The sequence below is a fragment of the Amia ocellicauda genome, chromosome 18, assembly GCF_036373705.1.
Source record: "Amia ocellicauda isolate fAmiCal2 chromosome 18, fAmiCal2.hap1, whole genome shotgun sequence".
Taxonomy (NCBI): domain Eukaryota; kingdom Metazoa; phylum Chordata; class Actinopteri; order Amiiformes; family Amiidae; genus Amia; species Amia ocellicauda.
Genome location: NC_089867.1, coordinates 16,501,984 through 16,528,339, shown reverse-complemented (window position 1 = coordinate 16,528,339; position 26,356 = coordinate 16,501,984). Strand labels below are relative to the sequence as shown.

Sequence of the window (26,356 nt, the reverse complement as noted above, 5' to 3'; positions counted from 1 at the left end):
GCAATGGAGGGAGGGGGGAGATAGCAGAGCAACAGTCAGGCAGCTATTTCTGGCTCTCATTGAGCACTGCTGGAATGATAGCTTTGACTTCACCCTGTACCCCCCCCCCCCCACACCCAACCCTCTACACCCCCCAACCCCAGGCCTCTTCTCTTTGTTCAGAGCAACTGGCCAAACTCTTACTGTCACCTCCTAAACTTTCCACTGCGCAACACACACACACACGCTCACTCACAGGATAAATATAGCTCCAGCAGGCATCCTACCAATAAGTACCCCCTTCCCAAACACACTCACCTCTCCCTCACAGGCACACACACACACACACGTGCACATGCACACACACACACAAAAGCCCATAACTGAAGTTGCTGTATAAAAGCCAGGCGGAGCAGCATTCCTGTAGAGAACAGTGTGTGAGAGGCTGGGAACACAGCAGACAGACCCTCTTCAAATACACTGAGAGAGACCAAGGCAGAGAGAGAGACGGAGAGAGACAGGGGGCTCCAGAGAGAACGAGAGAGACAGAGGGCGAGTGAGATCCAGAGGAAGACAAAGAGTCTGAGAAGATCCAGAGAGAGTGGAATACACACAAACGGATAGAGAGAGAGAGAGAGAGAGAGAGAGAGAGAGAGACTGCGAAACTTGGACACTGAAGAGCTGCTCTTCCTCCACACTCCCCTGTCTGGATCTGTCTTCCTGATCTTCCTCACGCTCATCTTCCTCCCTCCCAGCAAGGTGTGAGTGTGTGTGAGTGCGCAGCCTCCCACTACTACCCTCCAAACCCACCATTTTCCCACCCCCCCACCCACCGTCAATGAGCCTGAAAAACGCCTCTTCAGCCTTCCGATCGGAGCGCAGTTTCCACCAGGCTTCCTCCTCTTCCTCTTCCTCCTCTTCCTCCGGCACCGAGCCGCACATGGAGAAGACCAGAGGGATCTTCGGTGAGGAGTTCGGCTCCTTCCTGCGACCACATGAGGAGCAGCGCAGCTTCACAGGTGAGTCAAGAGGGGCCGGGGGGGTGAAGAAGAAGCGGCAGTGGCGTTGCATTGTGTGGGGGATGAGGGTAAGAGAAATCAGAGTCGGGGGGGCACCAAGTAGCGGGATTCTGAAAAGGAGGGGGACGTTGATGTGTTGAGTGTTGATGTGTGTTCGAGGGGTAGGTAACAATGAATCAGTGACTCTCACACCTGGACCTAATTTTCTGACTGGAGGCGTTGGCCCTTGCTGTCCCCCCGACCCCCGCTGCTTCTGGGGGCTCTCCCAGAGTGTTCTGCTTCTGGGGGCGCAGCTCAACTCTCACTACAGGGGAGACGCGCCATGTGATTCCCCCGTGGTTGTTTTTCGATTGGCTGTGCTGGGAGACCAGGCCCGGACTGCTGCTGCGCTCTCCGCAGGAATAAACTCGCGCACGGCCTCATTATTTGTTTATGGTGCAAACAGAGTCCAGTGGGATTATACAAAAGAAAGGAACACAATTTCACTTCATGTATCAGCTTCTGAAGAACAAAACTCTTTGGGTGACAACATGGAAGGAGTGCGGCCTTTGAGGTGCCAGGCGTGTGGAGGTGCCAGGCATGTGGAGTCCCGGACTAGAGTCTGGTGTGTGGATGGATTCGCACTTTATTTCATGCTGTTTGCAATGTTAAAGTTTTTGGCATCTGGTGTGTTAAATGTGCAGGATTACCCACAACTTTCTGATTCTGATTCTGATTCTGATTATTCAGTTTGCAGGAGCTGAAGTCTTTAGGTTTGGTGATTTTATCAGGACTGTGCATGTTTGTGTTACTGCGCTGAACTGCACACACAGAGGGAGAGGGGGAGATTAGGGTGGGAGAGAGAGAAGGAGAGCAAGAGAAAGAGAGAGATACACAATACTATTCCTGTATGCCATGCCAATAAAGCAAACTTGAAATGAAAAATTGAATTGAATTGAGAGAGAGAGAGAGAGAGAGAGAGAGAGAGAGAGATTAGAGTGGGAGAGATAGGTGGAGAGATTAGGGTGGAAGAGAATGAAGGACAGAGAGAGGGAGAGATGGGGTGGGGGAGAAGGAAGGAGGGGTAGAGAGAGTTTTAATCCATGGCCATGCCCGGAGGAGGGTGCGGCGCCAGCACATTTTTGGTCGGCGTCCAGCCCCGTGATGCCACGGCTGTGGAATGGCTCTGGGACAAAGCGGTCATCGCCTATGTCTAGCCCTGCACCCCCCCCCACTACCCCAGGGACTATGAGACATGCGGCACTTGCCCTCTGTATAAGGGCAGCACTGCATACAGACAGCACTCACACACTCACAACCACAGACAATCAAAATCGCACTGTCACACAAAACTCTCACACACAAACACAACATTCACAATTACTTAGACACACACCAGTCATTCACTGACAAATACACAACTCTCACACACTCACAATCACACAGACATATAAGACTCACACACTCACAGACACACAACTCTAACAAACACACAACGCTTGCACAAACACACAACACTCACAAAGACTCGCAGATGCACACAGATAGCTGAGTCTGAATTGGGCTGTACGCTACAGTGGCCCTCCTGCATCGCAGGGGTTGTGTTGCTCAAGAACACTTTGCTGGGCGAATATTCCTTGGACGGATTTACTGGAAATACTTAGGCATGTTGTTGTATTGTAACATTCAAAGTAGAAAAACAAGGTGAACGGCGGTGAACCCAGCATGGAGAGATGTAGAGAGGCGTGGGAAGCTGGACGATGTTCCTGAACACGCACTGTTGTGTGTTGGGTGAACCACACATTATTGAAGGCATTCAATAATGAGCATGTAAGTGAATCTGCACTGGAAGAACATGCGTTGGACAAGGGCTTACTGCACTGGAATTACATTTTTGGGACTAGGTTTTAAAATGGTGGTTGTTAGATTAAATTTGGGACACATTCAAATAAAGGTAGGCTTGGTCTCATCTATACTCCCTCCCCCCCTCCTCTTTCTCAGCTCGCCCTGGCAGTGCTGGCACTGTCCGCACGATGGGAGACACGTACCAGTTCACTGTGGATGTCAGCGACTTCTCTCCTGAGGACGTCATCGTCACCACGTCCAACAACCAGATCGAGGTCCGCGCTGAGAAGGTGGGACACTGGACAAACGGGGACACATAGTGACACACAGGACACACAGAGACATATAGGCAGATTACGTCACAATACACACACACACTGTGAAGTTAATACATAGAGAGTTTTACAAACACAGAGACTGTACAGTTTGTCAGTAGAGGGCTCTGCACTGAAGCTCAGCTCAGTATCAAACCTAGGATTACTTACCCATAAGTCTGCACACTGAACATCTCTTTCTCCCTCTCCCTTCTCCCCTCACTCTCTCTCTCTCTTTCCACCCCATCACTCCCTCCCTCCCTTCCTCTCTCAGCTGGCTCCTGATGGCACAGTGATGAACACCTTTACCCACCGGTGCCAATTGCCAGAGGATGTGGACCCAACCTCTGTGACTTCTGTCCTGGGGTCCAGCGGGGCACTCACCGTCAAGGCCCGGCGCCACCCAGCCCGGCCCGGCGAGCATGGCCAGCAGACCTTCCGCACTGAGATCAAGATCTGAGCCACAGTGGGGAGCCCGCCCCAGTACCCCCTTGTACCCCTCTCTGACTCTCTGTACACACCCTATAGCCCCTGTACCTCCTCTGTTCCCCTACTGTACTCTGTACAGCCTATAAGCTACAGGGTTGTACTTCAAAGATTGTGTAGTATATATATATTTAAACATAATAATTAAAAAAACTATGTAGGATGTACAGCTAATAAATAAGTAAAGTTTTCTCACAATGTAATTTTTAAAATGTGACTATTTTCAAGTTTTGCTTTTGATTGTCCTGTAACTGTAGCTGGCATTTTCTGGATCAGTATATGGGTTTGTTTACAGTGGTGCTTTCTTTAGTAGAGATGGACTGTAGGGGCTTGTTTGTTTGTTTGTTTTAATGGAGTTTGAGTCCAATTGCCCTCCAGTTTGCCAACTCTCCCATCGCAGAGGTCAGAGGTCAGACCAGAGACTGAACGCCTCTCTCTCTCGGCAGGACTGCTCTTGCACCTACAGGTGTGGAAATCCAACAAGAGAAAGAGAGAGAGAGAGAGAGAGAGAGAGAGAGAGGAAGCGTGGTAGAGGGAGAGCGAGTGGGAGAGAGAGTGCAGGAGAGGACTTGAGAAATGTCAGAAGAACCACCCTTCTGCTCTGGACCAAATCAACAACACATCCATCACCTCGCCAAGCACAGAGACGACCGCTCCCCACAGTGCCCACTGCGTCCCTCCTGCTCCCCGCCCATTGTATGTTGTTCAGTGATGTATTTGTCTTGTGTGTCTATTTATTTTTCCCCGGTGCAGTCATTTGCGCCGGTGTATTGATCTAGACCAGCCCTTCTTCTGAGTGGGTTCAGCAGCAGTTACCGGGAGCATACACAATTATTATAAATTATTTAATCAATAAAGAAATTAAACTGCAGCCCTTCAGAGTTTGGAAGTGTTTAGACTTCAGTGCAGAATAGAACAGCTTCTGTGCTTTCAGCTAGCAGTTGTGTTGTGCCGTGCTGTGTGGTGTGCTGTTGTACTGCACTGTTTTCAGCAGGGAAAGGTGCTCAGTGCAACACCCTTTAACTCGAAGGAAAGAAAAAACACATGCCTAGGTTTACTGCTCTGGCCTCAGCCCTGCACAGCCTGACCCTGCAGCTGCCCTCATGCCCCGAGGCGGGAGGGTTGGTGCACTGACTACATAAGTGTTGAATTTTTACATTGCCAATAAAGTGTCTGTGAGTCCCTGGGGCGTACTGCCACTTATTGATCCATTGACTGACTGACTGACTGACTGACTGGATGACTGGCTGATTGATTGATTGGCATGGTTTTATTTCATATTCATCCTGTGTTTCTTTTGAATGCCAGACAGGAGATGGAGGAAGAGAGAGAGAGGGAGAGAGGGAGAAAGAGATCGAGAGCTCAGAGAGAGAGTGAGAGAGAGACAGAGAGCGAAAGAGAGACAGGAAAAGTGAATCTGAAAGTTATCAGAGGGAGTGTTTGAAAGTTTACAGTGACACCAGACCTGCTGTTTACACAACTACAGACAGAAACAGAAAGAGAGAGAGAGACAGAGAGAGAGAGAGAGAGAGAGAGAGAGAGAGAGAGAGAGAGGAGGGGAGACGGGAGAGGGAGCGGAAGAGACCGTTTTTATAATGTTTATATGAGAGAGAGATGAGGAGAGAGCACGAGGGGTCACAGAATTGAGAAGCATAGTTTTGTGTTGCGATGGGTTGTGTTGTTGCAGAGTCAATATTGACATGGAGACTGGGTCCCCTGGGGCTGTGACCACTTGCTCACCCTCCCTCTGTCTCTGTACTGAGTATTTCCAGCACCTGACTCAGTGTCCCCGGCTCTGTCAGCTGTCAGTGTAACAGGAGTGCAGGAAGCCAGCCTGTCCCATTCCCCCACCCCCCCTGCTGTATTTATAGTACATGCTGCTCTCTCCCTGGCATGCCTGACGTGAGCGGCCCTGTCTGAGTTTATAGCTCAACAGATACAGTCAAGTTCAGTTTAGTATATTTGTTTATTTATGTATTAACTGCAAGAGTAGTAACAAGGGAAGAAATCAAAAAGACAATGTTTTAGAACAAAAATAAACTGGAAAAACAAGAGGAAAACCAAGGTAATCTATTGCCACACTACAAGCAGAAGCCCCATCCAGTCACCCCAGTTTCTGAGTCCCTCACTTCCTGTCACCCTGCTTCTGCCCCTGAAGGACCCTGAGCAGGAACTTCACCAGCTTCTTCCCACCCAGCAGACAGGCCTTTGCCAGCTGATTGGCTGCCACCGTGCTACCCGGCCCCCGATTGGCTGGATGTGCCACCTGTTGGGGTGGTGGCTGGCAGCCCTTCTCTTTGGTGACGCTCCTTGGAGACAGCTGCATGGTGGAGCCATCAATCAGCATGAAGGTGTGGTGGGGCAGGCAGGTGGGGGGGGGCCTCTGGGTAGGCCTTGCAGGAGGGAGAGGGATGCGGTGGTCAGGCATCAGCACAGCACCGGAGCCTGGGCACCCCACTAGGAACACAGGGTGGGGGCCAAGGCAGTGGGGGACGCTCCTCCTCGGGGCCACAGACTGGGGCTGCAACCGGCCTGCAACAGCACCAAAACCAGGAAATTATTAGCAGCAGGAAAAATGTAGATAAGCTTGAATCTGGGGTGTGCCCTGTGCCTGCAGGCCTGAGTGCCAGCTCACCACCCCCCTCTACTGGATGAAGCTGATATTGAAAGTGGATGGATGGATTGAAATGAAGGTAATGTGATGACCAGGGGAAAAGCACAGGATTGTCCTCTTCTAAGTCAGAGTCAGAGTCTGGGACTATAGTCAGACTGCAACTGGACAGTAGGAAGGAAATAAAGTTAAAAATCAAAGATGAACTTGGATCAAAAGGGAAGTGGTGCAATCCAGTTTGGGAGGGCTGTAGGGGGGCAGAAGTATAGGACTGTCCTCTGTTGGGTCAGAGCCTGGGACTGCCTGTGCTGCAATGTTAGTGAAAGATTTAAAAAAACAACAGAGATGTGTATCTTCAGCACCTCTGACTGGCGGGAAGGAGAGAAAGAGGAAGGGGGGCAAAGAGAGAGGGAGCGAATGATCAGACAGGTTCCCCTGCAGTATTCTTGCTCCAGGGCAGCCGGATTGTTTTCTTTTTCAACTCCCAGTACTTTCTGAATCTACAGCCACTTCTGCCTGGAACTGCACTGAAGCGACAGGAAAATAAAAATAGCAGAAGTGTGAGGGCACTCTTCCTCTCTCTCTTTTCTCTCTCTGTCGAAAGACAAGGAAAACAACTGAGAAAGTCTAAAGGTGCAAAAATCAAAAGCAGCCGCAGCAGCAACAACAACATAGACAAGGAAATGAAACTAAACTGAATATCGTTGTTATCAATTTAGTGAGCACATGAGATACGGAGAGAAAGGGGAAGAGCAAGAGAGAGAGAGTAGGAGAGCAAGAGAGGGAAAGCTAGAGGGAGAGACAATGTTAGATGGAGAGAGAGTTGAGTTGCAGTGCAGGGTCTGCAGGTACCCCAGATAAGTGGCAGCAGGTTAGCGAAAGAGAAATCCATAGCACTGCTCCGTACCTGTGGCCTGCGATCTGCGTTCCTGCACGGGCTGCATGCTGTCTCTCTGGTTTGGCGCTGAGACTGCAGGTCACTGATCAGAGCAGAGGGCAGCGAAACACACTGCCCTATCCTGTCCTGTCCTCGTCTCACCGCCTCGCCTCGCCTTTTCGCGCCTCTCCTCAGTTCTCTTCTCCTCTCCCTCCGCAGCACAGACTGAACTGGGCTTCCTCCACCCCACACATCTCCTCTTAAACCGTGGCCCCTCCCTACATAACAACCCCGCCTCTCCTGCAGTCTTGCATCATGAACAACAAACAAACACACCCCCACACACTTACACAGGTACACACACACACACACACACACTCATGCTGATACAAGCATAGACCCATGCACACAAACACACACATTTTTTTTTGGCAAACACAGACACACAACACATAAACACAGGTGCTCACAGACCAGTGAACTCAGAGACACACCAACAAACAATAACGCATACCAAGACACACACACTCCTCTCTCTTGCCACTGTCTCTCCCCTCAGCCTGCCCGGACGGCAATTCTGACAGACCTGTACTGGCTTGTCAGTACAGCAGCTTGCATTCTTTAATATGTATTTATTTATTAATTTCTCTGTTCTTCGGGGCTTCCTCATTCTGCACGGTCTGTGTCTGTGGTTGCAGTTTAATCTGCAATATGCAAACAGACACACAATGCAAACACAGAAACACAAACCGACACACCCACACGCAAACACACACAGACACACACTCTCATATACAGAAACACTCAAACACAGACACAGACACACACACGTTGTAAACAAACTTGGGAAGAGCTCACAGATCTGCAGTTGTTATGCTGTCTTGTGGTGACTCAGGGTGGCTGTGGTCTGCTTTCACCACGCCTTATCTTATATCTTTTTATCTCTCTCACCCTCTTATCTTTTTCTTAACCAGACACCCTTGCAGCCCGCCTAGCCTTAACAGGATCTATTTCTGAGGAGCTCCCCCTCCCCCTCCCTGCTACCTTACAACATTGCAGATTAGGCTACACCCCCCCAGAGATAATGAAGTAAAGGAAAAGAGCTCTCAGGGCTAAAAATACTGTTTTATTGTATGTAGTATTTTACATTACATATAAAAACAATTCAATTTTTAATACTTATGATTAAAAACTTTTAAAATCAATTCTTAAAATCACTTAAAATTTTTAAAATCTTTGTGGTTTAACAAAATCAAAAACAAAAAAAACTTAACTTTAAATAAACGTGCACAAAACAACAAAACAAACGTGATTAAAGCAAAACTACTCACCAACATAAAAGTCAAATACATTGAAAATAACTGAAAATGCATTGGACAAAATAAAGAAACAATAAAAAGAAACAGGGCTCAGGGCTAAAAATGTTGCATAACCAGCTGCCCAGGTGTCTGGATGGTGCTGCGCTGGGCCCACCAGATCAAGCTAGCCAATTGCTCCCTCCTGTTCACCGGAAGCTTTGCCCAACCCAGGGGTGCTTGCACGTCCTGCTGCACGCTGTGTGCTGTGTGGAGCAGCAGGCAAATGGACACACACACACTAACAGGACTCTGGGGGAACACACTTCGCCTCCCTCTCCAGCTCTGAACAGCGTCACACGAGTAAACCCATGCACATGCCAAGTTATTGTGGACGCGGACCTATATATATAGACCAAATCAAGTGGAAACATCTTAAGGAGGCATTCATCCAGCAGTGGATCGATATAGGCTGATGCTGATGGTGATAATATGTATATATACAGACGGGTGAAAAATTTAAGGAAAAACCTGAATAAATGAGTGGAGGAACATAACGAATGCAGATGCCTCCAAACAGGTGTACTGCATGATACAATTAAGCAATTCATATCCTATCATGCTCTGTGGCATGCATAAAAATGCTGAGCAGGCCCAGTTGACCTCGATTTTGGATCAAGATGGCAAGAGGAAAGGATCTAAGTGATTTTGGAAGAGGAGTCATTATTGGTGCATGAATGGCAGGAGCTTCAGTCACAAAGACACTCAACTGGCTAATGTTCTCAACAAGTGGGCGAGTGCATGTGTGGCGACACCAAGAGACCGGTACAGGACTGACTGCTTGACCCCTACAGTGAGGGGGTCCGGAGGCTCTGTTAGGCTGTGGGGGGCATTTTCCTGGCATGGTTTGGGTCCACTTGTCCCCTTAGAGGGAAGGGTCACTGCAAATCATTACAAAGTTATTCTGAGTGATCACCTTTATCCTGTGGTGAAACACTTCTATCCTGATGGGTGTGGTCTCCTCCAGGATGACAATGCACATCCACAGGGCACTAGGGCTCACTGAATGGTGTGATGAGTATGAAAATTATGTGAATCATATGCTATGGCCTTCACAGTCACCAGATCTCAACCCAATTGAACACCTATGGGAGATTTTGAACTGACGTGTTAGACAACACTCTCAGCCACCATCATCCAAACACCAAATGAGGGAATGTCTTTTGGAAGAATGGCGTTCCATCCCAGTAGAGTCCAGAGACTCATAGAATCTATGCCAAGGTGCATTGAAGCTGTTCTAGCGGCTCGTGTTGGCCCAACACCTTACTGAGACACTTCATGATGGTTTTTCCTTTGTCACCTGTATATGTCTCTGTGTGTTTGTGTCAAAACAGGAAAATACAAGTTTTCCTTTTCAATTATTATTTTCAACTATTATGGAAAACTAGTACAAAAATCCCCCCACTATAAATAGAATTTAAGGTAACTCCCCATGGTCCAGACGGACTAAAAATAGAGGTTAGTGGAAGTCTAGTGTCTGGGATGAGATATGCACTGCGGATCCCAGCTAACTGTAAATAATAATAAGGGCAGCAACATGTCAACACAGTACAGGCTCACACAGGCCTGCCTGGCACAACACCACCACACCTCACCGCTGAACCACATCAACAAAAACACAACACATAATACATTCTGTGTTTTGATATTGTGAAAGCCAACCACACTGGATTTGGGAGCTATCAAGGGTCTCCAGCCCTAGTCCTGGAGAGACACAGTACAGCAGGGTCTTCAGCATTGGTCCCGAAGAGGACAGGGACACGGGACAGACAGATGGACAGACCATAGCTCTAATTACACCAATCAGTCGTAACATTTTGACCACTGACAGGTGAAGTGAGTAACACTGATAATCTCATTATCATGGCACCTGTCAGTGGGTGGGATATATTAGGCAGCAAGTGAACACTTTGTCCTCAAAGTTGATGTGTTAGAAGCAGGAAAAATGGGCAAGCGTAAGGATCTGAGCGACTTTGACAAGGGCCGAATTGTGATGGCTAGACGACTGGGTCAGAGCATCTCCAGAACTGCAGCTCTTGTGGGGTGTTCCCGGTCTGCAGTGGTCAGCACCTATCAAAAGTGGTACAAGGAAGGAAAAATGGTGAACCGGCGACAGGGTCATGGGCGGCCAAGGCTCATTGATGCAGGTGGGGAGCGAAGGCTGGCCTGTGTGGTCCGATCCAACAGACGAGCTACTGTAGCTCAAATTGGTGAAAAAGTGAATGCTGGTTCTGATAGAAACTTGGCCTCCAAACTCCCCAGATCTCAATCCAATCGAGCATCTGTGTGATGTGCCCGACAAACAAATCCATGGAGTCCCCACCTCGCAACTTACAGGACTTAAAGGATCTGCTGCTAACGTCTTGGTGCCAGATACCACAGCACACCTTCAGAGGTCTAGTGGAGTCCATGCCTCGATGGGTCAGGGCTGTTTTGGCGGCAAAAGGGGGACCTACACAATATTAGGCAGGTGGTCATAATGTTATGGCTGATCGGTGTATATGTTAATACCACACTGTATTGTACTGAGGATATTACATGCAATCTGTGGCTTCATTACTTGTCAAGGACTATAACTGCTGGTCATCTGGGTACACACCACAGTGGATATATTAATAAAAACATAAGAAAGTTTACAAATGAGAGGAGGCCATTCGACCCATCATGCTCGTTTGGTGTCCATTAATAACTAAGTGATCCAAGGATCATGTCCAGTCTATTTCTGAATATTCACAAGTTTTCAGCTTCGACCACAGCGCTGGGGAGTTTGTTCCAGATTATAACGACTCTCTCTGTGTGAAGAAGTGTCTCTTGTTTTCTGTCTTGATTGCCTTTAAGCCTAATTTCCATTTGTGTCCGTGTGTCCCTGCGTTTCTGGAAAAGCTCCTCTGGTTTGATGTGGTCTATGCCTTTCATGATTTTGAAGACTTGGATCAAGTCCCCACGTAGTCTCCTCTGTTCCAGGGTGAAAAGGTTCAGGTCCTCAGTCTCTCAGTAGGACATTCCCTTCAGACCTGGAATAAGTCTGGTTGCTCTCCTCTGAACTGCCTCTAGAGCAGCGATATCTTTCTTGAAGTGTGGAGCCCAGAACTGCACACAGTATCCAGATGAACTCTAACTAGTGCATTGTACAGTCTGAACATCACTGCCCTTGTTTTAAATGCTGGCAATGTGTTTAATACTTGTTCTGTTATTTTCATGAGCAAATGTAGACCTTTCACGGAACTGGTAAATGCAGAGAAGGATCTTAGCCAAAGTTTATCGTAATGACGTTGACAATTATTACGATTAAATTCAAATCGTGCTTTAATAAATAAATTATGTAATCCCTCATGCTCGACCCCGTGTGCCTGGGACTTGTACGTCATTGCACGGGAGCGCGCCTGCGCCTGCGCCTGCGCAAACATCAGCTTTCCGCCCGGCCACTATCAATCGATCAGAGAGCCGAAGATGGCGGCGGATCGAGTCTGAGAGGAGAGATCGATCACCGAACCACTCGATCGAGCGGGATCAGCGTTTCGCCGAGAAAGCGTCACAAAACGAGCCCGGAGAGACGGGGGCAGGTGAGAGAGACCGCGACGGGGACCTAACAGGTATATTGTAGAGCTGTAACCGGAGAAGGGAGGCCGGGAGGGTACGTGACTCGGCGGACAGACTCTGCTCCTCTGCGACCGCCATCTTGTCTCTGCTCACTCCGGCTCACTGTCTATGTAGCGGCAAGGCAAACTGAATTAATCCCGGATAGACAGCGGGAGGGATAGAGGGGGCATAATCAATCTGCAGCATCGTCAACCAAATACAAAAAAAGGAAAAGGAAGAAAGCTCGGTGTGCTTGACCGCCGTGCCTCCCTCGCTGCCCGGTGCTGACCCGCACGCCTGTCCGGTGGCCCTGCGTGCACACACCGCGTCTCAGCCCCGCACGGCAGCTTGAGCAAGCGGGTTTTGAGTCACCGTATATTAGTAGCCTAACCTCATCCCCAAATAAAATACATAAGACACACAGATCTATAATGTGTTTCAGCACTGTGTGATAATATCCTACGATAGTATAAATCCATCAGTGAGTGCATGTGTCTGTCTGTCCTTCAGTCCGTCCGCCAGCCATTCTCATTGGCGGCACAGACGCGAGTTGCAATAATAATCATATAATTAGGCTGTATTATTAATGTAAAGGGTGGTTTATTAACAATATATATAAAAAATGATATAATTTTGTTTTAATAATAAAACATGTTTTACTCTATTTAATATATACACACACACATACAGAGGGAGAGATATTAGTATTGCACTGGGTTAAGCTTAAAATGTGACTTGTGAGTGGACAGCCCTGGATGCAAGCAAATTCTGCTGTGTTGAGCAAAGACAACACACCCATGTGGCTGTTTCAATGGGTGCCCTTGTGTTTCCCTGTGGATAAAAGCATCAGAAAGTAAATGCATAAGAACAGCAGTTCTCAATAGTAATTGCAGTGCTGTTTGTGGGTGGGGTTCAGAGGGTTTGGGGGGTCAGCTGAAAGTGGGTTAGTTGGGAATAACACTGCTTTCTCTGTGGCAGCTAGTACAGGGTGCTGTTGAACTGAATGTGATTTTTTTTCTCTTATCTGTCTGTCTGTGTGTCAGTGAGGAGCTCTGTGTGTCTCCTCCCTCTCTCTTTCTCTTTCTCCACCTGTCTCTCTGGGTCAGCGTGCACTCTTTCCCCCATCCCTCTCTTCCTTCTCTCCCTCTAACCCTCTCTCTCTCCTAAATTTCCTTTCTCCCTCTTTACCCTCTCTTCCTTCTCTCACTGTCTCCCCCACCCCGGCAGTGTGGGATGGACTTCCCATGGCACAGTGGGAAGGTGCTGGAGCAGCTGAACCAGCAGCGACAGCTGGGCGTGCTGTGCGACTGCACCTTCGTGGTGGACGGCGTGGACTTCAAGGCACACAAGGCCCTGCTGGCGGCCTGCAGCACCTACTTCCGCACGCTCTTCCTGGAGCAGAAGGACGTGGTGCACCTGGACATCAGCAATGCTGCAGGTGAGCCCCACCCCTCACACCTGGGGACAGACCCCCACATTGCTGGGCAGTAGTAGCACGGGTGGTGTTGGGAGTGGCACCACTCTATCACTGTAGTGGTAGAAGGGGTAGCTGTGGCATAACTGATATTATTAGGGTGTTTCTCATTAAACCAACCTTGAATCATGGGCATAATTTGAATATAAAAACAAATAATGGATCTAAATGGTAAAACCTTAATGCAGTAGATATACATGTATTCTGTCTTGCATAATTACATTATTTAAGATTTTGTCTGCATTTTCCAGTTAATTTCTTATTACCGCAATGTGTCCCCAATTCAAAAAGATGGTCATCTAATGTATTACAAGTAAAATACACTATTGGACATTTTTTTAATTAGAGTTTATCAAAATAATTTATTTAAAAAAAACTAGACATGATCATATGGATAATATCATGAAAAAAAACATGGTGTCCATCAACTCATTTCTCATTACCGCAATATTTGATCATTGCCCTGTCAAAATCATAAAGATATTGTCAATTCAGTTTTCTTCTCCCATGATGCATCAACAAGAGAAGGTCAAAGATGGACAAAACGTATGCTAGTATCCTCACTTTTATTCACTAAAAATGTTGTTCTTGTATCTAAAGCCCCTGTTCCCGACACTAGATTCTCATTACCGCTATAGATGATAAATTGTTATCATCATAATTTTTTTTTATACATTTTTGATCAATATGACAGTCTTTAAAAAGCTCTACAAGATGATGTATTATTTTTTGCTGAGTCAAAAAGGCTGCCCCTATTGGTAGCATTTTTCACTAGGCCTCCTCATCACCGCAATGTATTTTCTCATTACCGCTATTTTACGATACCGTTACGATTTCGGTAATGAGAACCTCAGTTTGCGGTAATGATGAAAAGCATATTTCTCAGTATTTTACGTTGAACTTGTCTTTTTATCTGTAATATTAATGGATAATATTGTTAAATTAATATATTATGTGGTTACCCAGGTTGACCGGTAGTGAGAAAATATTACAGATGAACAGTTACATTGTTATGATACTCCGGGGTGGATCGGGAGGGGGGTGCAGGGGACTCGAGCCCCCCCTAAATGTTTGGTCTATATGTACTGTTCCTTGAAATGATAAACCATGTATTTATTTATTTTAAATGGGTGAGGATGCAAAATTTTCGATTTTTGCCCCTCCTAGAAATATGCGTTTTCATTGGAAATATGCTGTTTCCGTGTCGGAGTTTGTAGGTGAATTCAAGTCTCCTGTTGTGACGCCTAAATTCATCAAGAACATCTGCATAAATTAGTTTGAGATACTTATTTATGTACAGGTGCACAAGCCCATCAAGTCTTTTGTCTTTCATAGTGGGGTGCAAATATGTTTTGAGTAGTTTTAGCCACTGGATGATTGCTCCCCTGTTGATAGAATAATAGAAGACCTGAAGCTAGTTTAAATCAGAAACTATTTGATTTCTGGAAAATATTTAACTTCATTGCCAATGAAGACTACCATCCTGCTACCCCCTCCCTTCAGTTTTAGTTTTTAATTTTTTTCAACAAACAATTTCAATAAAAGAAAGTTTTCCTCATATACACCAAAGAAAATCAACAATTTTCTTACCTCCAATTTGAAATTCCTGACTTGTGAATCTCAGGGTCTTAATCTGATGCTTTACAGAGGAAAGTCTGCAAAAATAAAAATCATAGATTCTGCTCCAGTTTCACTTTCACTTTCACTTTCACTTTCAAATTGAGGTAAAGACGTTAATGGAGATGGTTTAGCCACTCCGGCCTTGGAACTCAGGGATAGTCTTGGGCATGACTTAAAGAATCACAGTTTTTTTTTTTTTTCCCTCATGGCCCTGATGCCCCTCCCCAATAAATACGTCACTGTTTTTCTTCTTAGACATTAGTCATTCGATTAACTGCAAATTACTGATTTTGACCCACCTAATAGAAGAGTTGAGGTCACTAATCCATTAATAAAAGGCGTAGTTTGATTGTCTATTAAATGTTCTAATTTGAACGCTAGGGGCACTGAATTGAAAATGTACTGCTCATGAGCCATCCACCCCCAATACTTAATACTTATATAATTATCTAGGTTTTTTGAAGTCATATTATCACCTATGGATATTATGTTTCCTTTGATATGAAACACAGAATACAGTTTTTTCACTTTCCTACACAATTGTCTTTTATGTTTCTTTTTTGGTTATTATAATAGTCCTATTAATTTCAGGGCTGACATTAATGGTTCCCTAGTCAAGATTTTGGATTGGCAACCCCAAATACCAGCTTTAAGTAAAGCCGTGGAATGTGATTTATTATGAGAGTAAATGGTACTGAGGAGGGTCTGGGGGTCTTCAGATACAACTACATCAATTATCATGTTTATATTAATTCAAAAGTAGGCAATATTAGGCATAAAATCAAGTCATATTTTGTAATCTCAACCCCCTGGATGGATGTCGGCCTAGGTGACCTAGGTCGCCTGTATAGCCTATGCCTGGAGTCAGCCCTGATTAACTTAAATTCAATAAACATTTCTAGTGTTTTATGCTTTGATATTGATGCTGCACCATATCTATACATTTTACACTGTTATCTGATTAACATGAAACATGAAATCAAATACTTTTGCTCTTTACATAGGCTACTCAGTTACTCTCATTACCGCAACCTGCTTATCATTACCGATATATAAAGTAATTTAATTATTATTACCTCAACTGCACCTTCAGTTAAGCTTAGCATAATATAGACCGACACTATGGGTTAAGCTGTTGTAGGAACTCAACTAAATTTGGTAAGGTAAGTAATTAAACATGAATGATCCCAAATGTTACAATTGCATTCTTGAGGTATATTTCGGTAATGAGAAAATATTGAAAATAAAATATATTAATAAAGTAAAGAATTATATTTTGTCCATTACTATATTTTTATCATATCAGTTCAAAAAAGTGAAAAAGAAAAAATGAATGTCCCACTCTTGTGCTTGTGAAATATTATTGCGGTAATGAGAAATACTTTTAGATAGTAGCCGTAGTGGCAATATGTGTAGTCACCTCTCTCTCCCCCACAGGCCTAGGGCAGGTGCTGGAGTTCATGTACACTGCGAAGCTCAGTCTGACACCTCAGAACGTGGACGATGTGCTGGCGGTGGCCGGATTCCTGCAGATGCAGGAGATCAGCAGCGCCTGCACGGCCTACAGGAGCCTGACCGCCCCCCCCGCCGCCGCCGCCGTTGCCATCGCCATCGGTGCGTGATCACAGCACAGAGCAGCTCCTATTACAGCCCCCAGCCTCGCCCTGCCCTGGCCCTGGCCCTTTCCCTGGCCCTGGAGTTAGCCTCATCATTATAATAATAGTCATATATTAAAATAGTAGTACTAACAGTAGTGATAATATTAATAATAGTTTGCCTTGACCTCTGCAGACTCTGAGAAGACAGAGGAGCTGGGGAAGGAGAGGTCAGAGGTCATCGAGGCGGGGGAGGCCACGCAGGGTGAGGGTGGGGGGGAAGAGAAGACTATGGCCATCACGCCCCCCCCTGAGGCCCCCACCCAGGAAGAGGAGCAGATAGTGGTGCTGGGGGGGCTGGACACCGAGACGCAAGCAGACACGGCACAGACCAGCCTGGGCACTGTCCCCGACTCGCACCCCCCCACTGAGGCGGAGGGCGCACCCCTCCTGGAACCCACCATCTCTGAGCCTGAGCCTGAGCCTGTCTCCACACAACCCCCCACCGCCCCCCATGAAGGAATCGCCGTGACAACGCAGCTCCCAGGGATGGAGAGGCTGAAGCAGGAGGCAGGGGAGGATGAGCAGCAGGCGGCACTGGTGGAGGAGGAAGAGGAGGCAGGAGGCAGGGGCGCGGAGGAGGAGGAGGAGGGCAGAGAGCCGGTGTTCCAGGATGACCCCTCCGACGCAGACTACAGGCCAGGTCTGAGAGTGTGAGTGTGTGTTTGACTCTGAGAGTGTGAGACTGTGTGTGAATGTGCCTGACTAATTGAGCGTCAGTGCATCAGTGTCAGTCAGTGATCGTCTGCACTCTTGATGGTCGTTTGCAGAAGTCCCGGTTGGTGCCACAGGAGGGCGCCAGACACACATGACAACTCGCCGGAGCAGAACGAAGAGAAACACTCAACGAGCCCAGAGAGAGAAAGGTAAGAGAGAGAGAGGGAGAGAGACGAGGGGAGGGAGGGAGAGAGGCAAGAGGTGGATGAAATGGGGAGGTAGTGCGAAGTAAGAAAGATGGGTCAGGAGAGAGGTAAGAAGGGGGGAGAGAGAGGAAGAGAGTGGGGGGAGAGAGGGGACTGACTAGAGGTAAGGAGAGAGATGGTGTGTATCTCAACAGAAAAGTTAAGACCAGTAAATGAAATTAACCTCACTTCTCTTCTCTTCTGTCTGTCTGTGCATCTCTGTGTCTGTGTCTCAGATTCTGACTCAGCTGACGCGGGCCTGTCGAAGGAGCAGGAAGGGGAGGATGATGGGGAGGCACAGGAGGAGGAGGAGGAGCAGGAGGAGGAAGAAGAGGAGGAAGAGGATGAGGAAGGGGAAGTGGAAGTGGATGGAGCAGGGGAGGACGAAGGGGCGGAGGAGGACAGCAGCAGCTCTGATGGCAGGCAGCTGCGCTCAGGAGCCCTGGGAGATCGCAGCGAATCTAGAGCATACGGCTCCGTGACTCACAAGTGCGAGGTGAGCGGGAGGGGGACAGAAAGGGGGCGGGGAAAAGGTAGTGAGGGGGGCATTGAAAGTGACCATTTCTGTTTTGTTTCTTCTGTGTGCCCGTGTGCCCGTGCTGTAGGACTGTGGGAAGGAGTTTACACACACAGGGAACTTCAAGCGTCACATCCGGATCCACACGGGCGAGAAGCCGTTCTCCTGCCGGGACTGTCACAAGGCCTTCTCCGACCCGGCCGCCTGCAAGGCTCACGAGAAGACGCACAGGTGCCCTCTCCCTCCCTCCCTCCCTCCATCACTCAGTCACTCCCTTGCTCCCTCCCTGCTTTGCTCCCATTGTTCCTTCCTTCCTCACTCCTCTCCAGCCTTGATCTCTTCTCCCTCTGGTCTCTCTCCATCCCTGTCTGTCTTTCTCAGTGTCTGTTTTGTCTCCATCTCTCTCTCTTTCTTGGTCTTCTCTCCCTCTGCTGCTACTTCTACTGACACAGTCTACTCAATTCGCTACGTCCACTGCTGGTGGTACTGTTACTTGTAACTGCTACTACTAGTACTACTGCTACTCTGGCCCACATTCTCTTTCTTTCTCTCAATACATTTTTACAATTACATTTATCCTCTCCCCTCTCAGCCCGGTGAAGCCGTACAGCTGCCTGGCCTGTGGGAAGAGCTACCGGCTGGTAAGCCTGCTGAACCTGCACCGCAAGCGGCACACAGGTGAGGCCCGCTACAGCTGCGACGAGTGCGGCAAGCTCTTCACCACCTCGGGCAACCTGAAGCGCCACCAGCTGGTGCACAGCGGAGAGAAGCCCTACTCCTGCGACTACTGCACTCGTGCCTTCTCCGACCCCACCGCCAAGATGAGGCACCTGGAGACGCACGACACCGACAAGGGCCACCGCTGCCCGCACTGCGACAAGAGGTTCAACCAGGTGAGGTCTTCATGTGTTCTGTGCTTCCGCTGTTCTTCTGTCCTTCCGTTCTCATATTCCATTGCTGCCTATGTCCACTGCCCTGCTGAACACTGCCCTGTGTCTCTCTGCTGCTGCTCTCAGGTGGGGAACCTAAAGGCTCATCTGAAGATCCACATCACAGACGGGCCCCTGAAGTGCAAGGAGTGTGGGAAACAGTTCACCACCTCAGGTACGCCTGTCCGACGCCTGTCTCCCTCTCTCCCGCCATCTCACTCTCATTCACTCTCCTACACCATTGCCCTCACTCTCTCTGTCCCACACAGGGAATCTGAAGAGACACCTGCGTGTGCACTCCGGGGAGAAGCCGTATGTCTGTATGCACTGCCAGAGAGCCTTTGCGGACCCCGGGGCTCTGCAGCGGCACGTCCGCATCCACACAGGTACACTGTCTACACACACACTCACCTGTCCACATGGCAACACCGCCCACATACACACTTGCCTGTGCTGAGCTGCCGGTGCTGTGTTGCAGGTGAGAAGCCGTGCCTGTGTCTGATCTGTGGGAAGGGCTTTACCCAGGCCAGCTCCCTGATCGCTCACGTGCGCCAGCACACCGGAGAGAAGCCATACGTGTGCGACCGCTGCGGCAAGAGGTAGGGTGGGGGGGCAGTTCAAACAGGGATGGAATATAGAGGGGGCAGGGGGGTATAAAAGCACTCAAAGGATTATGTCTTCTGACCTGCTGTCTCTATCTGTGCATCTGTCCTCTCACCCCGCAGGTTCGTCCAGTCTAGCCAGCTGGCCAACCATATCCGCCATCATGACAACATCCGGCCACACAAGTGTCACGTGTGTAACAAGGCCTTCGTCAATGTGGGGGACCTGTCCAAACACGTCATCATCCACACAGGTATGACACGCCAGTGACATGCGAACATGCTTCCACACACCCACACTCATAATCAACTGTTGAACAATATCGTGGGACTGGGAGCAGGCAATGCTTAGCCCTTGCTGGCCCTCACTGTCCCTGACTCTCTGCCCCTAACCCCCCAGGAGAGAAGCCTTTCCTGTGTGACAAGTGTGGCCGTGGCTTCAACCGTGTGGACAACCTACGCTCCCATGTCAAGACTGTCCACCAGGGCAAGGCCGGAATGAGGAGGCTGGACTCCTCCGGCACCCCCCAGGAGCTGGACGACAGCGAGGTCAACATAGTGACTGTGACGACTGATGAGATTGTCACGCTGGCGACCGAGGCCCTGGCAGCCAGCGCCGTGACCCAGCTCACAGGTCAGACGCGACACGAGTACCTTCCTAGCACAGAGAGCGGGGAAAAGGCGCTATATAGAATAATGGGCTTTTAAAGACTATTATTTTTTAATGTCTGGGCTCACTGTGCTCTATTTGACTTCTATCTCTCTCTCTCTGCCCCGTATACCCCTCTCTTCTCTCTCCTCTCCCTCTCACCCTCAGTGGTCCCGGTGACTGCCTCCGTGTCTGCAGACGAGACCGAAGCTCTGAAAGCTGAGATCACCAAGGCGGTGGAGAAGGTGCAGGAGGCAGGTGAGACTCCACTGAGACATTGAGAACCTCAGTAATATCTCTGTGTGTCTTCAGCTCTGTCTCTGTGTCCCCCTCACACTCTTGTGCTCTGTTTTTCTCTCTCTAATTTCTGTGTCTCCCTTTCAGACCCCCACACTCAGATCCTGTACGCGTGCGACTCCTGTGGTGAGAAGTTCGTGGACGCCAGCTCCCTGGCGCAGCACGTGCGCCTCCACACGGCCCAGGCGCTCGTCATGTTCCAGGCCGACTCGGACTTCTACCAGCAGTACAGCGGTGCGGCGGCAGCCTGGACCGGCGCCGAGCACATCGTCCACACGGGGGAGCTGCTGTTCCGCCCACGAGACGCCCCCACACACCCCCCCGACACCGCGGCGGCCGCGGAGGAAGCCGGAGCAGAGACGCCACCACCGAGCATGTCGGCGATGGTGGAAGCGGCGGAGGCAGCAGAACTGGGAGAGGGCCAGGAAATGGACACACAGCCCGAGCCAGAACCACAGACCCAGACAGTGGAGATGGAGTGCAACAGCCAAGCGGAGTAGAGATGGGAGAGCTGCTGTTGGAGAGGTGCATTCGGGCAGGCTTTCACAGGGTGCTTGGCCAGGTGGGGTCAGGGGGAGGCCGGGTAAGGGGGCGGTGACAGCAGAGCGAACAAGCAAACGGGAAGAGCAATAAATCTGAGAACCTGCTCTCCTCTTCCCAGAGTGCCCTGCAACTCACCCCCTCTGAACGCCTCCACACAGCAACACCAGCACACTGAGACCGAACCACAGACACACACTCACACGCTGCTCTCGCAATCGTTTCCACATCTCAGACGAACGACAGGTAAGGCTTTGCTTTCCGCCAGTTGAAATATATTTTACTTCATGGTTGTCACAGCAAAAGCTCCTGCAGTGACAGGCAGAGGAGCAGGGGAGGTCCACGGCTGCGGCGCCGAGACGGACAGCATGCAGCGAGGAGAGAGGAGGACCCTGGAGGCCCCCTGCACTCCCACACTGCGCTGCGCCACTGACTGGTTTCTGCAGGACAGGAATTCCCAGCAGGGGTGACTCCCCTTCAGAGGGTGGGGACACTGTGTACTCACGGGACTGTGGGGAGCAGTCAGCAGTGAGGGCCCTTTCAAACAGGGTTCTGTACATCTGATGAAGTGCCGCATTAATCAGGTAATGGAGAGAGAGACACGCAGCTGGAACTGGAAGCCCCGCGGGCCCCGGAGGAGCGCAGTTTGGGCCCTGACCCCTGTGTGTGTCACTGATGGAGCTGTGTCTTGTCACACTGCACTGCTGGGTCGCTGGACTCTTTTCCAAAAGTAACAAAACAAGGAGCAAACAATCTTTAAAGACCTAAAAATCAAGAAATTAAAAATGACAATGTTCCTGGTCTCTGTATGCACCTACACACTTGTCATTAGATAAAGGCATTTCCGTTTAGTTTCATGAATGTGTTTTCTGTGAGGTGTGTTGCAGCATCTTGGGACTGCGGTACACAGGAGTGATCATTTCAGTGTGATTTTTTTTATTTATATTTTAAAGTCATTAAATCATTAGCAGTCCAGAACCTCAACATTTGTGATAAATTGTACTTATAAGTATCAATTGTTTTGCAAATTCTATACACGATATAACTTAGTGATATACATATATAATGATTTAAAAACACATTCCATTAAGTGTCACTTCACTGTCTGTTGGAACATATATAGAGAGAGTGTGTGAGTGTGTTGTAGGGTATGTGTATATGAATATAGAATATATATAGTAGCAGTGTCCCCTCTACTGGCAGTAGTGGAGTCTGAGCCTCACCTGCCTCCTTAAGAAATAATGACTACTAAAATACAGATATTGAAAACAAAAAAATGGGAATAACTACCCCATCAAACAGCACTTGTAGGGTGTAGTGCCAGGCAGGAACAGCTCTGCGGAGGTCAGACTGATACTCGAGGCAGCTCACCCACACACATTTCAGGGTCAGGGTTCAGAGAGAGTATTAGGGTCATTGTAAGACCCTCCTAATCCCAAGTGTGTACTGTTTATGTGGTCCTGTTTATAACACATGACAACTTAGACACTACCCTGAGCTTCAGCACAGTCACCTTGTCTCTGAGTATCAGGAGTATTTCTCCAAATCATCAGTGGTGCTGATCAGTGTATTACCCAGGTCTGGGGAGCCATTTACAGTGTGTGCCGTTTTGTGATCTGCAGCTCAAGAGGAGCCCTGACCTCATAAAGGATTTCTGATCAGTTACAAACCATGGTGTAAAGCCTAATCTATTCATACACCCTTTGTGAAACACAAGCAATTCCAATTAATTTTCCTAAATGTATTCTAAATTATTTAAAGAACATGTCAGCGAGATCTTGAGCTGCCCTGCCCCGTGTCGTTGCATGTTGTGTTTTTGTGTGGTACCGTTTGAATCAATATAAACAGCTCTCAACATGCGACGCATCGATCGTATGGTTAGGGTTACAGAGCATCTTTGTACACAAACTGCCACAGCGTTCTTTGCCCACCAAGGGGGTGCCTTTACAGACCTCGCTGCACTCACTAGAACATTCACAGCATTACCGACTCCTCAAACTGTTCAGCGCAGATGTGGCACAGGACCCTGCTTCATTTGAAACCATGTTATTCTGCCGGTCGCAGTCAGTTCATATCTTCATATCTATAGTCGGTTTGCAGGGCGCTGAAGCGTTTATTCCGCCCCACAGAGAACTACAGATTCTGGCTGATGAACTGACATACAACTTTACTGGAGTTCAAAATTTGTCCAAGTACTCGGTGAACCACCGTTTTAAATAAAGGTTGTGCATTCTAACCCCTACAGCTATGAGTGAGTGAGTGTGGGTATGTGTATATTTAGATTACACACACACGTATACTGAACAAAAATAAACATCTAAAGTGTTGGTCCCATGTTTCATGAGCTGAAATGAAAGATCCCAGAAATATTTCATACACACAAAAAGTTAGTTAGTGACCATTTCTCCTTTGCCAAGATAATCCATCCATGGCATATGAAGAAGCTGATTAAAGAGCATGATCATTACACGGGTGCACCTTGTGCTGGGGACAATAGAAGGCCACTCTAAAATGTGCAGTTTTGTCACACAACACAACGCCACAGATGTCTCCGGTTTTGAGGAAGCATGTGATTGGCTGCCGACTGAAGGAATGTCCACCAGAGCCGTTTGCCAGATAATCGAATGTTAAGTTCTCGGCCATAAGCTGCCTCCGTCGTTTTGAGAATTTGGCAGTACGTCCAACCGATCTCACAACCGCAGACCATGTGTAACCACGCCAGCAACACGCGTGTTCCAGTTCCCGCCAATATCCAGCAACTTCACACAGCCATTGAAGAGGAGTGGGACAATATTCCACAGCCACAATCGACTCTATGTGAAGGAGATGTGGTCGTGCTGCACGGGGCAAACAGTGGTCACTCCAGATACTGACTGGTTTTCTGATCCATGCCCCTGCACATCTGTATTCCCAGTCATGTGAAATCCATAGATTATGGCCTAATACGTTTATTTCAATTGACTACCGAGTTACACTTCGTATAAGGAAATCAAAGTCTTTGAAATTGTTTTATGTTGCGTTTACATTTTTCTTTGGTGTACACAGGTTTCATTTCAGAATTGGGGGGTGCTGTCAATATTGCGGGTGACCAGTTGTGATAAACCTAAATCAAACACATGAAATAAAACTCCTCCAAACGACCACCAGTTTAAGATTCATTAATGTTATTTTTATTTTTTTTATTTTTTTGGTATTTTGTTTTTATTTCTGTGTATCAAAATTATAAGTGCCTTCAACATCACCATGAAAGAACTGTCAGCCTGGACGCTGTACAAATATTTACACCACAAAAACTGTTAACATGGTTCAACCGGTTTTGTTATTTTCTGTTTGTGTTTTTGTACTTTACAAATCAATGACCCTGAAAAACAAACAAAAAAAAGAAAAAATTAACACAGAAGTCCGAGTTACTATTTACAACGTGTGACCGGATGTACAGACTAAGGGACAGAGGGAGAGTGTGGTTTATCTGCAGTCTGAGTGAGGAGTTGGCTCAGCTTACTGTAAAATCCCAGACGTCGTGTTCGTGTCAGTCTCTGTGAGCCGATCTCGTCCGTAGTTTCAGTTGTGATGCCAAAAAAAAAACCAAAACAACGTTTGCGAGTACAAGGGAGAGAGGGAAGGCAGAGAAACAAGAAAAGTAAAAATAACAATAATTATAATCACGGTTGCAAAAAAAAAAAAAAAAAAAAAAAAAAAAAACTTTCCATAAATTAACAAGAATTGTAGAGGAACATCTTTACAAGCATAAAATTCTCCCGAGGAGGGGAAAGTAAATTCTTGCGCTGAGGAAGGGAGAGCGCAGGAGCCTCCGAAGGACAACAGGAAACAGGCAAGGTCGAGAGTGAAGCGCACTTACGATGAACGACGATACAAAGTCAAGTATGAAAATAAGTTTTAGTTTTTTCCCCGTTATTTTTTCACTTCTTTTTTAAAGTTTGTTTTGTATTTCTCTGAAAAGATATTTTGGCACAGATTTAAAAAAAAAAAAAAAAGTTGCGCCACCCTTCCCCTGGCTTCGTGTCGGGTTCCTGTCCAGTCCTCCGTCGGTGCTCTTCCGTTGGTCTGCTTGTCCTTTGAAATATTTATATATGTACACTTCTGCGTCTCCCTCGCTCCAATTCCACAAGGTAACGACAATCAAGAACAGAGCAGATCAGCCCCTGTGCGCTGTGCTGCCGGGAATAAACTACACTGTACAACTGCAGCAGGACGCACCACTGCCAGGGAGGGAGAGAGTGAGAGCGAGAGAGAGAGAGCACGAGCGAGCATGTGGGCCAGAGTGGCTGTAGCAGTAGCAGTAGTACAAGTAGCAGTACCACCAGCAGTGGACGTAGCGAGTTGAGTAGACTGCGTCAGTAGAAGTAGCAGCAGTAGGAGTAGCAGTAGAAGTAGCAGCAGTACACTTTGCAATCTGAATAGAGACAGCAGCGACGGCGGTAGAGTAGCGACGCCCTGTGGCTCTCCCAGGTCTCCCTCCGTCCTCTCTTCAGGCCGAGTTCTGTTCATTGTATGAGCAGGCAGCTCTGGGCTACAGTTCTGTGAACAGCCTGCGCTCTGTTTGTCCATCTGTCCGTCTGTCCAAAGGGCCATGGTGTTGAAATATAGTGCAATGACTGATCCCATCCTCTTGTACGGAAAAAATAAAACACAAAAATGAATGAGAGCGAGACAAGTCCGTCGGCGCGTCCTCACTCTGCCCCCACACCAAACACCCCCTACCAAACCAATCCACTGTCAGCTCTGCCCAGCCCCCCCAGGCCCGCTCCACCCTCTCCCACACACATCGCCCCAGGAGTCACAGGGAGCCAGGAGGTGCCGGGAGCGCGAGAGGAGAGCCGGACTGTAGGCAGGAGCAGCGGGCAGGGAGAGCCAGCAGCGCTCTTGCTGTTGTGGGGAGCGGGGTGGCGCTCGCAGTGTGGCTCCGAGGGGGGCTTCCAGGGCGGCGGGGGCCATGGCTGCAGTGGAGGGGCACTCACACGGAGGCGATGACAATCATGAGGTGTGGGGAGATGCTGGAAACGCGAGCCAGCAGGTCCGGGGCCAGGCGGCACAGGTGGCTCTCTGAGAACTCGCAGGGAGGGAAAATTTGGAGCACGTAGGCTGGCTGAGAGAAGCAGGGAGGGA

The 26,356-nt window shown here is 48.3% G+C and overlaps 3 protein-coding genes across 4 annotated transcripts in view; 2 read left to right on the top strand and 1 right to left on the bottom strand.

Moving 5' to 3' along the window:
* Positions 1 to 337: 337 nt before the first annotated feature.
* On the top strand, positions 338 to 4,804 carry hspb7 (heat shock protein family, member 7 (cardiovascular)). Its single transcript, XM_066690693.1, has 3 exons — positions 338 to 998; positions 2,979 to 3,112; positions 3,411 to 4,804. Exons 1-3 carry the CDS (start codon positions 818 to 820, stop codon positions 3,594 to 3,596), a joined length of 501 nt encoding a protein of 166 aa, XP_066546790.1. The 5' UTR covers positions 338 to 817; the 3' UTR covers positions 3,597 to 4,804.
* A 7,087-nt stretch (positions 4,805 to 11,891) lies between these two features.
* Positions 11,892 to 22,086, top strand: zbtb17 (zinc finger and BTB domain containing 17). 2 transcript variants are annotated; one of them, XM_066690540.1, is made up of 16 exons: positions 11,892 to 12,028; positions 13,088 to 13,482; positions 16,576 to 16,752; positions 16,930 to 17,436; positions 17,564 to 17,659; positions 17,932 to 18,191; positions 18,301 to 18,443; positions 18,805 to 19,105; positions 19,229 to 19,316; positions 19,411 to 19,527; positions 19,620 to 19,740; positions 19,867 to 19,997; positions 20,144 to 20,377; positions 20,561 to 20,650; positions 20,777 to 21,214; positions 21,530 to 22,086. In XM_066690540.1, exons 2-15 carry the CDS (start codon positions 13,278 to 13,280, stop codon positions 21,187 to 21,189), a joined length of 2,883 nt encoding a protein of 960 aa, XP_066546637.1. In that variant the 5' UTR covers positions 11,892 to 12,028; positions 13,088 to 13,277; the 3' UTR covers positions 21,190 to 21,214; positions 21,530 to 22,086. The 2 variants fall into 2 exon arrangements, with proteins under 2 accessions (XP_066546637.1, XP_066546636.1); XM_066690539.1 differs by having other exon boundaries at positions 20,777 to 22,086.
* Positions 22,087 to 24,376: 2,290 nt separating this feature from the next.
* Positions 24,377 to 26,356, bottom strand: part of spen (spen family transcriptional repressor) — a 36,639-nt gene continuing 34,659 nt past the window's right edge. The window contains exon 15 of the mRNA XM_066690538.1: positions 24,377 to 26,336. Coding sequence (XP_066546635.1) covers positions 26,205 to 26,336 — 132 coding nt within the window. The 3' untranslated portion in view covers positions 24,377 to 26,204. The remainder of the gene's footprint in view (positions 26,337 to 26,356) is intronic.

Excerpts from the sequence above, each read along its gene's own strand:
- hspb7 (XM_066690693.1), top strand. The coding sequence starts at position 818 with ATGAGCCTGAAAAACGCCTCTTCAGCCTTCCGATCGGAGCGCAGTTTC. Across the intron at positions 999-2,978 it reads GGAGCAGCGCAGCTTCACAG|CTCGCCCTGGCAGTGCTGGC; the intron begins GTGAGTCAAGAG and ends CCTCTTTCTCAG. Across the intron at positions 3,113-3,410 it reads TCGAGGTCCGCGCTGAGAAG|CTGGCTCCTGATGGCACAGT; the intron begins GTGGGACACTGG and ends TTCCTCTCTCAG.
- zbtb17 (XM_066690540.1), top strand. The coding sequence starts at position 13,278 with ATGGACTTCCCATGGCACAGTGGGAAGGTGCTGGAGCAGCTGAACCAG. Across the intron at positions 18,192-18,300 it reads CCGTGACTCACAAGTGCGAG|GACTGTGGGAAGGAGTTTAC; the intron begins GTGAGCGGGAGG and ends CCCGTGCTGTAG. Across the intron at positions 19,741-19,866 it reads TGCGACCGCTGCGGCAAGAG|GTTCGTCCAGTCTAGCCAGC; the intron begins GTAGGGTGGGGG and ends CTCACCCCGCAG.